We start from the raw sequence: 16,772 nt of genomic DNA, 5'->3' as shown, positions 1-16,772 counted from the left end.
CCCATTTTTCCTTCATAACAGTTTGCAGCTGTATCCATATTATCCTCCCTTCGCACTCATTCTTCCGTATATCCATTATTTCTAAGTCTCCATTTATTTTGTCCTGCTGTTGGTGTTTCTCCCTCCTCTTTCTACTGTTCCTTTTGTTCTGTTACGTCCTTATCCGTTCTACATTTTTGTTCCTCCACAAGCCTCGACATTGTAACAAAATAAACCAATGTCACCCGCAGGGTGACCCGTATCTTGCCAAAAGGTGACCACGTGTGACTTCTTTAAGGTCACACTGAGGTGAACAAAGCTGCTATCCACCAGGAGCGACTCCTTGAGGAATATCTGCCTACGAGAGATTCCGATGAGAATCGTTCTCCAGAGTAACGATGAAAAATATGCGTTTGCCTGATAACGTCACAAAATGACATCATAATGTCTCAAGCTTGACATATGTAGAAAGCACTCATCGAGGTGTTCAATTTGAGGTACTACACGATATGGTTCCTAAAACTTGAAAATTTGACCTTGGGGTCAAATATGTTTGACCTCAGGCGCTAACTATGAAGGTCAAGGCCAATCGCCACCAAAAATTTATCAGCTGAGCACCAGACCATGAACTATATTCCCGTGAAGTTTGAAGACGATCCGATCAAAATTACTCAAAAAATAAGGGTTTCCTCGACTCCCCTGATTTGCGACAAAGTGACCTTGACCTTTGACCTTTACCTTCAAATTTTTATGCGCTGAAAGGGACCTCTATAGGCCTCTGATATGCGAAGTTACAAAAATTTCCAATGATAACTGTGCTCTGCAGAATTTTTTATGCGTGATTACAGACAAACAAACAAACAAAAAAAACATACAAGCTGACTAACATATCTTGCAAAAACTTCGTTTTGGCAAGATAATAAAGCAAGGTTGCGCGTGTTACGCCCATCAGTGGCATGTCTGACCTCAGGCCCGTGACTATTTAAGGAGTCGCAGAAGTGAAGAGCATACAGCCCATGAGAGAGTATAGTTCAGTTCACGGCAACAGGAGTCGTCAAAAAGAAGAACACTTCACTGTCTGCACTCTCAGGGCGTGGAAGGAGAATGGCCAGGATGGGAGGTTGCGGCGCAGGGGGCTCAAATCAGCACGAGCCAGTAAGACTCCAGCTTGAGCAACCAGCCGGCACACCCTCAAGCCAGCACCCTTGGCCCTCAAAAGGAAGTTTACCTTTACCCACCTTTACCTCCCCATCTGTCTCTTCTTTTGTGTCTTTTGTTCCACGTATGATTCTGTCGTCGGTTAAGTTAAGCGAAGAGAACAAGTGATTATTCCATTGTGTATCATCCTCGCCTCTCTTCATTCTCAATTATTTATTTAATCTATTATTTTAAATTCATTTTCATTTTCAATCTCAGATTCAACCACCAGTGTGACCAAATTATTATCAAATGGAACAAGTGGCACAACCTTGGCATGCAGACTGGTTTAGTGAATTAACCACCATTTAAAAGAACCAAAATTATCACGTTAACAATAACAGGTAAATTGAAGGAAAGATGAGAATTAAGAGCAACAACTGTTAGCACACCAACTTAAAATATTGTACTTACATAATCGACGTAATTGTTGTATTGTTGAGATCCAAACTGCTGATGTTGACAACCATTCCATCAGTATTGCATTCACAGTGTCCATCGCCACCGGGCTCATCACCACCGGGCTCATCACCACCGCGCTCGTCGCCGCAGCGCCCATCGCCGCAGCACCCGTCACCACAACATTCTGCCAGGTTCAAACAAATATAAATGTTTCAGCTGAGCAGTTCAGTTACAAGGAACTTTAACATTAGAAGAGGTCATTTGGCCTTTCATGCCCGCACTACATCAACATCACTTTCCAGCAATCAGTGTTGTGGTCCCAGTCCAAGCAGTCCGAGTCCAAGTCCAGCTGTCCCGAGTCCGAGTCCTGTGCTAAAAGTGTATGTAAAGTGGCAAAAAAAAAAAAAAAAAAAAAAATTAGTGAATTTATTTGTGCTTATGTAAATGTAAAAACATAGCAGTGATCGATCAACACGTGGATGTGATGTCAACAGCACACTCTGAGTTCTCCTTTTTTCCACTATTATTGATTGGTGGCATGTTCACTTCAGTATGGGAAGGGTAGTAACTACTATGGTTAACTTCTCTGTTGAGGGAAATGATATAGAAGTCCATCCATCAAGAATGATTATATTGGTCTGTCGATCTCTTAAAAAGATGAACTTTTCAGTGAATATTTGACTTAAATTAATACCTATACTTCAAGGGGGTTTTGTACCTGTCTTTCATTGTGAGTCATGTGTCCACCTAGGGGCACTCCAGTGAGTGCATCGGTAACCTGGAGGGTGTCATGGCAGAAAATAGTGAAGTCACTACATCTGGACCATGAGTTATTTAATCGGTTGTTGATTTGTTATAAATAACCGTAACTACTATTTTTGTTTACCTCGATAATAGAGCCACAGTTTTTGCATTCACACCTTAATAAAAACAAAAATCTTCAAAATTTACTTGATATCAAATGGAAAAATAGACAAGTTACATTTTCAGAAATACGAGAGGAAGGCGATTTTTTACCCCGAAAACGTTTGATTGTTCGGGTTTGGCAGTTGATTTGAGTGGTGTGAAAAAAATACAGCAAACCACATGCGGAGAAATCAGTGTGTTGAAAGTGAAGCTTACAATTTTTCAGGAAAGTCGTCGTCAACCATAAATGTATAGAAAAACGGACGGACTTTCAGCATTATTTTTGTCCAGAAAATAATTTTTGAGGATGTTTACACATATGGTTTTTTAATCTAAATAAAAAAGCAGGACTATCTATCTGTCATGGTCGGGTTGGCAGCAAGTAAACCGTCTCCCCCACCAGGTTTCCTGGTGAGGATGGTGTGTGGATATGGATACCCAGCAGGATTAAAAACATGAACACCTGTCAAAGGGCGGAGGAGCTCCTTGTGAGAACAATGGCCATCCATATTTGGTGCCCAACTGTGTTACCCTCCTGCAGTGGGTAACCTTTTCTCGGAAGTTGGTGACAGGATTTGCACTCTGGCCACCATGAAGCACTTCACTCTGCAAAGCACATGAAAAAATAAAATGCAAAAGAGAACTGAACAACCACTCCATGGGAGGACCTCCTGTGCGGCTGCCCTTCGCAGGACAGCTCACCTGATGACGGGATTCGGGAAAGCCTCAAATGTCCCATCCCCAAGAGAAGATGATCAATTGTCTCTGCTATCGTCTGAGCTCCAGCGTTTGGACATTGGTATTACAGCACTCTCTGAGGTTCGGAGATCAGATCGTGGTGAGATCATGGCGGGTGGTTACACCTACTATTGGTCTGGTTGCTCTGATGGTTACCATACCCAAGGGGTTGCTGTAGCTGTGTCCAATAAACTGACTCCCATGATAATTGAGGCAACACTAGTGACCGAGCATATTATGAGTGAGGATTTGTCACTCCTTGGGTGTCATTTCACTGGTCTCTGTGTATGCTCCGACAGAAGTGAGTGATTTCACCGTGAAGGATGCATTATATGCCACGCTCTTGAATCTGTGGTCTACCTGTGCCCCAGACGAGATACTCTTCTAGTCTTGGGGGATTTCAATGCATCAACTGGCACTGATAGGGATGGCTATGAGACATGCGTTGGTCCCCATAGGTCTGTAGCTGTGAACCAGAATAGCACCAAGTTGCTTGATTTTGCAAGAAGTCGTGGACTTAGGGTGGCTGGTTCATGGTTTCAGTGCCACAAGCTCCACGGTGGACTTGGTATTCAAACGCTGGTGATGTGGCAAGGAAGATTGACCTTTTGCTCCGAAATGGCTGCTGGAGGATTCAGAACTGCAGGGTCTACCTCAATACCAGCCACAGGTTTGTTGTAGCAACTTTGAAGTTGCAGCTTAAATCCAGAGAGTGGTACCATCCCAGCCTTGGTTGGATGTTGACAAGCTCAGGGATAAGAGGGTAGCTGAGGAGTTTGCAAACAGGCTGAGTGGAGATTTTGGGAGGGGGGTGTCTCGGTGTTGTGGGGAATCCTGCAGAGTTGTGGAGTGCCTTCAAGATCACCATCCTTGATGTTGCCGGCAGATGTCTTGGACCCTGTGGTGTCCGAGGCGCAGCAGAACATTGAGGGCGAGAGCGTAGCAGTAACTCCGCTTTATTGCCTGACCGGAAGTACATCAATGCCACCCCTTGCGGCGAGTCATGATACACGAAAACCCAATCACGTGATGCAGTACACTCTTCCCCTCGTAAAATGACAATTCAAATTATGAAATGACAATTATAACATGACCAAACGAAACCAATCAACAGTCAAAATCCTTCAAGTACCACGGCCGTCTCCTGACCAGCCTCGGACCGGCAGCGACGCCAGATGGCCCAAGCTCAGACGCCTCCCAGCTAGGTCGAGTCGACACCCTCGCCAGACTTGCCCCATCCGCAACAACAACCGCCCCCGGCCGACAAGCTTGCGCGTCGTCCTCGAGCAGGACTGAATCAGGTGAACACCCCACGGGCGTTGACGCGTCTGGCCATGGCGACATCACAGGTGGGGGTCCCACATCGCTCGGCACGGGGGGAGGGGGGGGTGACTCTGAACAGCAAACATGCATTTGGTCCACGTGCCGCTTCCACACCTCCCCACCATCAGTCCAGCACCACAGAGACCACAGCCGGCACCCATTTGGAACCGTGGAAATAATCGTGCACCATTACCCGCTGTCCCACATCAAAACCGGGCAGCAGCGTCGGGCGCGACACCGCCCCACTCACCGACCCTCCAGGTCGCAGCAAATCCAGTCTGGACCGCAATGCCCATCCAGAGACGAATGGCAGGAGAATCGCCCGTGATAGGATGAATCGCGTTCCTGTATTGGAGCAAAAAGACATCGACCACCATCTGCACAGGTTCAACACCCCCCCCCCCCCCCGCGCAAAGCCCGTTTCAACATCTTAACAAACGACTCCGCCTGCCCATTCGTCGCAGGATGATACGGTGCGGACCTTAGATGTGGAATATCATTCTGACGCATAAACTCATCAAATACACCTGCGATGAACTGCGGACCGTTAATAGAGACCAGAACCTCAGGTAATCCTTTATTAGCAAAGATCGTCCACAGTTTTTCTACTGTAATGTTTGCTGATGTATGCTGCATCACTCCAACCTACGGCCATTTAGAGAATGCATCGATCACAATCAAAAACATTTTGCCATGAACCGGCCCCGCAAAATCCACATGGACCCTCTGCCAGGCCCTGTCTGGGGTAGGCTATAGTTCTGAAGCTCGACGTGGGTTATCAGCATCTGTTTAACACGTGGTGCAATGCTTAACCAACTGCTCAATGTCTATGTCCAACCCCGGCCACCACAACAGGCTACGAGCAAGACTCTTGGTCTTCACGACGCCAAGGTGACTGAAATGCAGTTCTTCCAAACACCACTGCCTGAACTTCGGTGGAATCACCGCTCTCATTCCCCACATAATGCACCGTTGGACCAACCACATCTCCGATGCGCGCGACGCGAAAGGCTGAAATGCCGGTGTTGAAGGTAGATCGCTCCAATTCCCCGTAGAAATCGCCTGGACGACACGGGCGAGAACTGGATCATGAGCCGATTCCACCGCGACCTGTTTGGCCGTGATCGGCCCGCTTTGGACCTGGCCCAGCGCGAACACATCAACCCGGTCGGCCGACTCAGACGCAGCTGGAGCCTCTGCGCAAGGCAAGCGCGAGAGCCCGTCGCAGTTCGCATGCTTTTCGGTGCTCCGGAACTGAATATCGTAATCGTAAGCAGCAAGAAACAGACACCACCGCTGTATCTCCGCGGCCGCTACCACCGGTACCCCGCGTTCAGGTTTCTGGATGAATTGAAGTGGTTTGTGATCCGTCTGCAAAGTGAAATGCTGCCCCAGCAGGTATTGATGAAACCTCCACACACCCCAGACGAGGCTGAGAGCATCGCGCTCGATCTGGGCATATTCCCGCTCTGCGGCGGACAGGGTCCGGGATGCAAAACAAACAGGCCACTCGGAACCATCGTCCATCCTGTGGGAGAGCACTGCCCCAATGCCATATGCAGAGCTGTCGCATGGCAATAAGAGTGGACGGGCAGGCTCGTAGTGCACGAAGACCGTATCCTCTGAGCAGCCGCTTGACGCGGTCGAACGCCGCCTGGTGTGCAGGCCCCCAGGCCCAGCGCTCGTCCTTCCTGAGCAACCGTGTTAACGGCGCAAGCTGTGAGCTGAGCCCGCGCACGAACCTTTGGTAATACTGGGCCATACCAATGAACGAGCGCAGCTGCGTCTTGTCGCGAGGCGGTGGCATGTGCTGAATCGCCTCCACCTTCCGAGGGCCTTTCAACAGCCCCTCCGGCATGATGATGTGCCCAAGATATTCCAAGCGCTGCTTGAAGAACGCGCACTTGTCCCTGTTCAAGCGCAGGCCGCACGCTTCTAGCTTCGTCAGCACTTGGGCAATGTTCGCAAGATGCTCGTCCACCGTTTTCCCCGCAATGAGCACATCGTCCAGGTAGGTTTGAGCGGGCAAGTCAATGCAAACCTGATCCATGGCTTTCTGCCACAAGGCGGGGGCCGAAGCAATCCCAAAACAGAGTCGGGTATATCTATAGAGCCCTTGACATGTGTTGATTGTCAAAAGGTCGCTACTCCCGGGATCCATCGGCAGGTGAAAATATGCATCACGCAGGTCTAGCTTCGTGAAGTATTGACTCCCCGCCAATCGTGCATACAACTCATCGATTGACGGCAGTGGATATTGCTCCACGCTGAGCCCCGGGTTAACCGTGGATTTGAAGTCCCTGCACAATCGGACGTCTCCATTCCGTTTCAGCACCGTGACGACCGGGGTGGCCCAATCTGAGTACAACACCCGTTCGATCACTGCACAGGCCTCCAGCCTATCCAGTTCACTCTTGACCTTGTCCCGCAGAGCATACGGCACCAGTCATGGTTTACAAAAACGAGGAACCACCCCCTCCTTCAGGAAGAGCTTTGCCTCCACGCCCTTGAGTTTCCCAAGGTCGTCACAAAACAAACCTTGATGTCTTTGAAGCATCTTCTCCAACTGATCCTCCCATCGGCTCGGCACGGGTTGCACAAGGTGAACGGCGGCCCAGTCTCGCCTGATGTGGGTCAGCCAGTCTCGGCCTAGGAGAGACGGACCCCTCCCCGCACGACATACAACGGAAGCGCGGCGACCTGGCCTTGGTACCGCACAGACACGTCTGCCATCCCGACTGGCATTATCTTCTCGCGGGTGTACGTGAACAGTGTGAGGTCGGACCTGATAAGCTTCAGGTCGTTGAGTCTACGCGCGGTCTGTTCTCCGATGATCGACACCGCCGCTCCCGTATCAACCTGAAACGTGATCGGCGTGTTGTTCACTTCGACTTCCACCGTCATCGGGCATGCCACCGCAGAACCAATTGAAAACAGGCCCATCAACGGCTGCTGGTTCCGCACCGGGTCGCCTCGTACATCGCCGTCCATGACCTTAACGGTGGCCAACGCCCCTCGGCACACACGCTTCAGATGACCCACCTTGTGACAACGTAAACACACGGTGCTTTGAAACGGGCACACACAGTGCAGGTGTCGACCTCCGCATCCCAAACACGTCCGTGGGGTCACCTCGCCGCTCGTGCGGCCGCGTGGCGACGTCTGGCCCCGGCCCGCACCAAAGGTCATGCGTGCGTCCCGGGGCGCTCGCGCCACCGCGTGGGCCCCCGGGCCATTCGGCATGCCGCGGCCGGTGATAGCCCGAACATCTCCGAGAGTCTGCTCGACAGCTGTAGCAGTGTCGACCGCCGAGGTAAATGTAATGGCGTCACCCTTCAGCCGTAGAACCGCCGAAACCATTTTCGCATCTCACAAATCAGAAATAAAACGATCTCTGAGCCGAGCTGGACACTCCTCTGCCGTGAACTTGCAGGCCACGGAAGAATGCTTCACTCGCGCCACGAAATCAGCGACGCGCTCCTTTGTACCTTTCGCGAGGCGATCAAACTGGAATCGAGCCAGCTGTCATGACTTCTCCGGCGCCATGTGTGCTTTCATCTTCTGCACAATGTCCCGAAACGACAGCCCGTCATCACTGGGCTTGTCCGGTGCCACCAAATCACTCAGTTGTCGATAATGTTCCGCCGATAGCGAGGCGAGCAAGATCGACTTGTTTGCTCTCGTCGACAACATCATTCGCGTGGAAATAGCACCCCAACTGTTCTGAAAACAATTCGAAGTCGTCTCCGACGAAAACGGGCACCTGTCCATGCGCCGTGACTCATCGATCAACCATCCTCGTCGCCAATTGTGGTGTCCGAGGCGCAGCAGAACATGGAGGGCGAGAGCGTAGCAGTAACTCCGCTTTATTGCCCGACCGGATGTACATCAACGCCACCCCTAGCGGGCGAGTCATGATACACGAAAACCCAATCACGTGATACAGCACAGACCCCACCACCAGGCAAAGAGGAACTTTGTCTCCCAAGGGACACTGGATACCATTGGCCAGAATCAAGGGGCCAGGCTTAATGGTGGAGCTGAGTTGGTGAGGGAGCTGAGGGCTAAAATGGTACGTGTGCTAAGGGCGGACAGGAGGCCTTCATGCGAGGATTCTATGAGGGAGTTGAGCATCACCTGTAGATGAGTGATTCTTGGCCTGCTTGCAGAGGAATTCACACATTGCGTTCCTCCAAGCCTGTCGCTCGGTGCACTGCAGTTAGAGCAGAGGGTGGTGGGCTCTTGACAGAGGAATCCACAGTGAAGGCCAGCTGGGCTGGTTACTTTGAGTGGCTGTACCAAGCTGACCCATCAGCTGTTGAGATGGATATCAGGATTATAACTCTCCCCATTGCTAACCTTCCAATCAACTGTGAACTGCCTTCGTTTGTGGAAATACAGGCTGTCATGAACCATTTGAAAGAGTGTAAAGTTCCTGGGATCTGTGGCATCCATGCTGAACTTCTCAAGGCTGGTGGAAATGCTGTCCTCGCATCATTGCATGTAGTCCCGTGCTCTGTTTGGAGCACAGGCATCATCCCAACTGACTGGAAAAGGGGCCTTGTTGTCCCTCTCTGGAAAGGGAAGGGTGATTGCCAGAACTGCAACAACTACTGAGGGGTGACGCTGCTCTCAGTGCTGTGCAAGGTCTTTTCCCAGATCATTCTTGATCGGGTTCGCCAGCATCTGCTTGAGCACCAGTGCCCAGAGTCGGGCTTTACATCAGAGGTCAACGACTGACCGTATCCTTGCTCTTCTGGTCCTCACCGAACAGACGAGAATTTTGGCAGGGGCTGCTTGCAGCCTATGATGATGATCTCTGCAAAGCGTTCGATTCAGTGAATCGGGATGCCCTCTGGAGGATTCTTTGTCTTCATGGGGTACAACCAAAACTGATCAATCTGATGTCGGAAATATACTCTGGTACTGTGAGTGCTGTGAGGTGTGGTGGTTCCATCTCCGACGTATTTCCACTTTTTTACTGGAGTTTGTCAGGGGTATGTACTGCCCCCCAACAGTTTTCAACATTTGTATGAACTGAATTCTGGAGAGTATGTCAGAGAGATCAAGGTACCGTGCATCGTTGGGGAATGTCAAGATATCTGACCTTCATTTCCCAGATGATGCAGTCATCTTTGCGGAGACGTTAGATACCCTTATCAGAGCCCTCGAGGTGCAGAACGAGGAGTTGCAGCCACTGGGATTACAGATTTCCTCGAGTCCAAACTAAGATCCAGGCTTTCAATAACATCTTCAATGCTGCTCTCTTGTCTGTACCCATTTGTGGTGAAGATGTCGAGGTCACGGAGAGATTCACTTACCTTGGCAGTGATATTCATGTCTCTGCTGGCTGTGAGTCAGAGGTCAATAGACTTTTGGGTCTGGCCTGGGGAGTTATGGATTAACTGGATCATGGGGTGTAGCATCATCAGTATCTATGCAGGAGGATGAAAGTTCAAGTCTTCAATTCCTTGGTGCTTCCAGTCTTGCTCTACAGATGTGAGACTTGGACTCTGACAAAGGATCCGAGATGGAGACTGTGGTATCAGGTCTCTTCAGAGAATCCAAAGCTATCGCTGGTCATACTTTGTGTCCAACGAGCAGTTGCTGAGAGAGACTCAGATGAGATTTGTTACCTCTATAATCATGAGCATCAGCTGCAGCTGTTTGGACATGTGGCTCATTTTTCTGACGCTGATCCTACTCAGCAGATTCTCTCAATGAGGGAGCCTAGTGAGTGGAGGAGGCCAACGGGCCGGCCACATGCCTCGTGGGTGCAGCAGTTTGATCAGCATCTGAAGGAGATTGGAAAATGGGCCAGGCATCGGCCTGGGCGTTGGCCAGACGGAGGCCCCTGGAGTACCGAGGGAAATTGGATGCAGTGACGCGCTGCTCCAGTACATGCTCCTCCACCTCACCTGACCTCAAACATTCACTGGTTTGGTAATATTTCAATTCATTTGAGATTTTGTGTTTCCACCTGTACGTCACCAATCTTTCTCCCAAAGATGGGGGGAAATACGAGGAATTCAGTCTATCTCGAAGTTTTGCAGTGAATTAAATTGTCCGCATGTAGACACACTCAGGAGTTCGACATTCACCATTTTCCATGTTTGGACTTTTCCATCAACATCATTTTCTGTGTGTCAACATCATCAACATCATCCCACGCTTGAGACTTTTGACATTTTTCTGTAATAACCCATTTCCTTCATCGTGGCACATAAGAACCAATCCCACCTCTCCAGCCAACACCATCACCTTAGTCATTGTTATCAGCTTCATCATCATAATCATGAAAGGTACATTAATTTTCCATAGAACTACTCCCACAGTTTTGGAACCAGCCACATCAAATTTTCTGTGCAACTTCTGGGGTCCCTGTACATGTCCTAAAGTGGGTGGGAGTTTTCATAAAATGTCTCAAAACATTTTTGTTGAGATTGTGGTCTCCCACCTGTGCATAGCACAGGTACCTTGCTCGTTTTAGAAATACAGTAAGACCCTGACATACGTGAAGGATACGTTCCTGAAAAATTCCGCAAATTTCGAATCCGTGAATGTCGGGGCATGGTTTCAATGAGAAAAAGGAGGATAGGTTCCCACTGGTTCATGATTCAAAAGGGGAAATTTAAATTTTTCTGCACACGAATGCATACGATTACAGTTTCATTAAAGATTCTTACAAATTAAAAAAAAAACAAAAACAATAACAGCAGGTACTGTCCAAATTTTAAGATAAGACATATCTTTTGATGTGATGATGATAATGCTGATAGAGTTAGAATCCAGTGAACTCCTCTGAAGAGGACGCAGGTGAGGGTGTTGATGAGTCATACACCGAAGGGGATGCAGGTGAGAGTGATGATGGTGTTGAGGTGGAGGGACCAGAACAAAAAAAAAACAAAAAAAAGGGTAATCGACAGCTGTTTTGTTGAGTGCTGCAGGTTTCTGTATAGCTCCTTGTATGGGAGCAAAACATCATCCAAACCCCGCTTGAACAGGTGGTAATGCTCCATCACTGGGTCGGCATTTTTCAACATGTCAGCGACTGCCCTCATATCCTGCAGCATCTCAGTCATGAACTTGACGGTCAGGTTGGGCCTCGCCACCTCTTCCTCCTTCTCCTTCTCCTCCTCAGAAACCTTGATGGCATCCAACTCTTCAGTCAGCTCTTCCCCATATGAATTGATGAGCTCTTTCAATTTGTGAGGCTCCATATTGTCAAAGCCTTCCCCTCACATCTCCCGTGACAACCCGCCAATTTTCTGCCCATCTTCCGTGGTGTCAGGAAAACCTCTGAAGTCGTTGAACCTCTGGCCATAGGTTTTGCCAGCAAACGTTGATGGTGGAGGCTTTCACTTCATCCAACAAGTCTTTGATAGCTCTGATGCAGTGCGCTATGTTGAAGTCCTTCCAACAACACCCGGCAGTAAGTTCGGGGTCGGACTCCATAGCATCCAAGATGTGACAGGTGAGTACGTTTTTTTTGATGTGATGATGATGATGGGTCTATAACGTCCACCAACTAATGCCGGCAGACGTGACTCTCAGTTTAACGTCCGACCGAGGCACAGCACAAGCATCGATGAATCACCCTGCCTGTGAAACACTGGGATGACTTCGGTTGGGATTCAAACTCAAGCTAAACGGCTTTTGTTCGAGTGCGTGTACCCCGAGGCCATCCTGCCATCCCCTCATCAATTATGACTCAGAAATTTGGTTGAATGAACTCTCATCACTGGGGTATTGTCAATTTCAATGAGGTTAGTGCTATTGGGGAATATATTCCATTGCGAGAAAAAACACGTAATGTACGTACTTAGTTTTATTATTAGCCCCCGTTGGACTTGGTTTGAAAAAGGGGCTGATGGATTTGGTCTCGATTTTCACGTGCATGCCTCATGATTTTCACACCTGAACTAAAAATTTTATCGGCTTGTTCTTGTCACCTAACCAATTCACCCACCAAGTTTCGTCCGAATCCATCCATAACTTTTTGAGATATCCTGCTATGTGTCATTTTTAGCCCTTTCACTCAATGATGAAGAAACACTTAAAATTCTCAGATCCAGATCCGGATCCGGCTCTTCACCAAAATCTAATCATTTCGTCCGTGTCACATACCCCAACTCCACCAAATTGTTCAAATCCATCCACAGCTTTTTGAGACATTTTGTTCACAAACAAACAAACAGACAAACAAAAAGACAAGCCGGTAGGCGGACATGGGTAGTCGACTACCCAATAGAACCTGACGTGATGGGCCCGTTCGATGGGGGAATGACCTGAGGATTAAGCACAAGGAAATTCATGATTCTAGCTTCAAGGGTTAATGCTGCAGATTGTTTTTTCGTTAAAATACCCCCACATTTAGAGGTTTTTAGGCCGTTGCTAGGCCACGGAGGGGTCCATAGCAACGGTTCTTTCTCACACATAACTAGGACATACCATGAACCTACCATACCAGTTTTATGTATATCTGACTCACAGTCTCTGAGATATAACGAACTTCGTTTTTTTATTGTTTTCGACCAGGGTTCATTCAAAGTCTATCTTCTCCAACAGTTTTCATAGGATCCGGCTGGAAATTTTTGACAATATGGCTGAATGTACTGCCCACAGTCGCTCGTGGCCCGATTTTTGATTTTCGAAAAAATATTTTTTTTCTGATTTTTCAAACATTTCAGTCATGTTGCTAGGCAACGGATGGGTCCATAGCAACGGTTCTCATTTGCACACAACTAGGTCATGGTATGAACCTCCCAACCAAGTTTTTTTTTATTTTTTTTTTTTTGTATACCTTGGTCGAGGCTCGTATGAGAGCTAACACACAACTCACAGCAAGGAGGCATGAGACAAGAGGGGCGGGAGTGGAAGGGACAAAACAGTGGGGAACAGACACATTAGGTGAACTGTGGAAGGGAGAGGGATGGGGATGGGACGGGGAACATGGCGAAGAGAAGATGGACATTACAGGGACTTTCAGGAAGGAAAGCAGGAGAATTGAAGGAAGTGGGCTTGGGTGGATTATCGGGGGTAGAAAAGATCGAGGATTTGGATGGGGGAAGATAAGAGGTGGTGGTGAACAGCTGTTTTGAAAGCCTGGAGGGAAGAATGGGAAAGAATAGAGTGAGGAAGTTTATTCCAAAGGCGGGAAAAAAGAGGAATGAAAGAGTGAAGATGAGCAGTGATTCGTGATTTTGGTAGTTTTACCAGAAGGGGGTTGTTGGCGGACCTTGAGCGCCCTGTGGAAATGTGGTTGGGACAAATCGCAGAGAGAGCAGGGGGGGCAAGGCTGGAGAGGAGTCGGTAGAAGACAGAAAGACCACCGACCAACCTGCGGTGATTGAGTGAGAGGCCCAAAGACTCAGCTTCATTGCGGGAGATGCCAATGATCTTAAAGTTTCATCGAAATTGCCATTGTATTAACGGAGCACTGGACCAAATAGAGGGACAGACAGACAGACAGACATATCAACGGAAATACTGATAATAAGGGAAGAAAAAAAAAATCTCAAAAAAAAAATTTATGGAATTTTTTTTTTCGACTTGATCGACGACCCAACAGGCAGACAGGGGTAAAAAAGATAACCTCCGGTGGCAGAGGTAATTGTTTCTCCTGTAACAGCACCATGGAATAACTTATTTCAAAAAAGTATTCCAAAAAAGAAATTGAAGTGTGAGTTTGGTTTTCCTTTTCAGTTCGAGTTTTTTTGGATATATAACATCCTGAAGCTGATCAACTATAAACCCATCATTAATTTCGAGTAAATCATCAATTAATCTTAAGATATTTCCACACCTTCATGCAGTTGTTCGTTCATTCCTGCACATGTTCTGGACCCAATCAGACTCGCACATGTGCAGGAATAAATTTACAAAGAAAGGGGCCAGATCTGAACCCATAGGTATCCCCACTTTCTGCTGGAGTATCTTGTTGTCAAATGTAAAGAAACTTGTTTTGGAGAAATCAAATACTTTCTTTAAGTTATTTTTTTTGAAAACTCCATGAATATTGATTTTCCTTTACCGACCAGTTTACTCTTTTTTGAGAGACTTTAATGTATACTTTATCACCTCCTGCAAATGTTTTATCTACCATTCTGTCCAATGCGATTATGAGCTTGTCATGCGGAATGTTTGTGTATAATGTGGAAAAATCATGAGTTGATCGACATTTAGCCTTTCCCTTGTTATGAATGTTGTGGATGCTGTCGATTTTAGATTTGGAATTATCAATGATCCAGAATTTCTTCATCCCAGAATACAACCTCGCCTTTACATGGTAGTTAAAAAAAATATTTTTTTATAAATTAGTTTCATCACCCCTGTAATCTTACTTGACAATGTTTTCAATCTGCATTCTCTACTTGCGATGATGAACATCATCTTCCAAGGGTTTTTGTACATTTTTGGGATCCAGTGTATGAATGGTAATTTATGGTGTTTATCTGGAACTAACGGTCTTCTCGCTTATGAGTAATTTATATGGTGTTGTATGAAGTCTATAAAGGATTGATCTTAATTCTACTTCTGTTAAGTTTGTCGTGTAATTTCTTTTTTTGTTTTATTGATTATTTTGCATCGGGATAGTAATGTCACCTCCCGCCTGTTGGGGAAGTAACCGTCGGTCCCCCACGGGGATATTTTTTAAGCGGTGAAGCCACTTCACTCCAGGGCTTCGTTCGCACATGGGTGCGATATTTTTTCGGGATGTTTGACAAAATAACAAATCATAATAATAAAAAAATGAGGCGGATTCAAAAAAAGGGAGCGGGTGGGTACGATCAACTGGTATTATTATTATTTTTTTCTTTGTTTGGCCGAATCTACAGATATTTGATTGGTGAAGATCTCACGACTCATTTACCTGGTGTGTCTGTAACTATGTCCTCTGTGTCCCTTGAGGGTCTCGTGGTGAGGTGTTAAAACAAGAGCCGATTATGTTTTGGCCAGTATGTCATCAATTCCTTCCTTTAATCCAAATGGGTAATCAGTTGTTAAATTATTTAATCCAGAAAAGTTCTCGACACGTACAGAATTGTGCGATTGTTGTATCCTCCATCACATTCATTTTTACCACCATAACTGATCATCTTTTCTGCAACCTGAGCACAGAAGCTCGCATTTTTTTTTTTACAATATCCATGTGTAAAGTGATGAGTAGTGGACAAGCAGTAGTTGTATCTGGGTTTGTCGTGCCGCTCCTGTGCGCATTCATTGTTCCATCTCTCGATGTTTCACCAACATATTGCATTTGCAACAAGTGAATAAATTAAATTTTATTATTTGTAGCAAATATAGGACAAGTTTTGCAATTACAAGTCCCACATTTACACACACACACACACACACACACACACACACACACACACACACACACACACACACACACACACACACACACACACACACACACACACACACACACACACACACACACACATCCTGATTCCGAGTCACAACAGGTTGAATGTCATGTCAACCTGAAAAAACCTGTTGCGTCTTAACTAATATAACTTTCACTAGTTAGCAATTGTATATTTCACCACGTCGGGTCCCTTCTCCAGCTTACTCGGTTTCCGTCAGGAGAGTCGGTTCCATCAGCATTGTTGAAACCCAGTAATGTCATGACGTTCACGAGCAGCACGTTCCGACAGAGACGGACGTTCGAGTTCAAGGTCTTGCGACAGATCGGACATTTCGCGGCCCGAGCGCTTTGCGACACACGATCCAGGCACACGCGACAAAACGTGTGACCGCAACATGACGTCACGGGATCGTTAAAAAATTCCACACACAGGGAGCAGCTGAACTCTCTCTCCAGTTCTTGGTACTCGCTGTCTGACAGCGCTGGTCGCGACATTATCTCCAACCGACTCTCCGAGCTCCACGTGATCCGTGACACGTGATCCATGACGCGCAGGAATGTTCCTCTTTTGAGTTTCATTTCCGCGATGGGCGGGGCCACACCATATGCGGAAGTTATCGATGATTGGTCGGAGTGAAACGTCACGCGGATATTTTTTTTTTTAATCAATGGAATGAACGATGAACACGTCACCGTCCGAGTACCATTTATTATTTATTATACGTAATGACCATCAATGGCTTGGGAAACGATTTATAAAAAGTTGTTGTTGTTGTTTGTAGTAGTGGTAGTAGTGGTAGTGGCGGTGATGGTCGTTTATGCTTTTGGTAACCATTATTTTTTTATTGTTATT

At 47.2% G+C, this 16,772-nt stretch overlaps 1 protein-coding gene across 2 annotated transcripts in view; it reads right to left on the bottom strand.

The window, feature by feature from the left end:
* LOC147011176 (tripartite motif-containing protein 16-like) overlaps positions 1-16,476 on the bottom strand; it is a 37,282-nt gene extending 20,806 nt beyond the window's left edge. The window contains exons 1-2 of one of the 2 annotated variants that reach the window (XR_015052113.1): positions 16,124-16,476; positions 1,591-1,762 (exon numbers count right to left, since the gene is read on the bottom strand). Coding sequence is in view for 1 of the 2 variants with exons in the window: in XM_085858677.1 (XP_085714803.1) it covers positions 1,591-1,762; positions 16,124-16,465 (514 nt within the window). In the remaining variant the exon portion in view is untranslated. The remainder of the gene's footprint in view (positions 1-1,590; positions 1,763-16,123) is intronic. The other variant, XM_085858677.1, reaches the window with a different exon arrangement.
* Between the last annotated feature and the right edge of the window lie 296 nt (positions 16,477-16,772).

Source organism: Eptatretus burgeri, chromosome 16 (assembly GCF_056783735.1).
Source record: "Eptatretus burgeri isolate ZD-2024b chromosome 16, Ebu_testis_v1, whole genome shotgun sequence".
NCBI classification, from domain to species: Eukaryota; Metazoa; Chordata; class Myxini; order Myxiniformes; family Myxinidae; genus Eptatretus; species Eptatretus burgeri.
The sequence above is the reverse complement of the archived record's forward strand: the minus strand, read 5'-3'. Positions and strand labels throughout refer to the sequence as shown.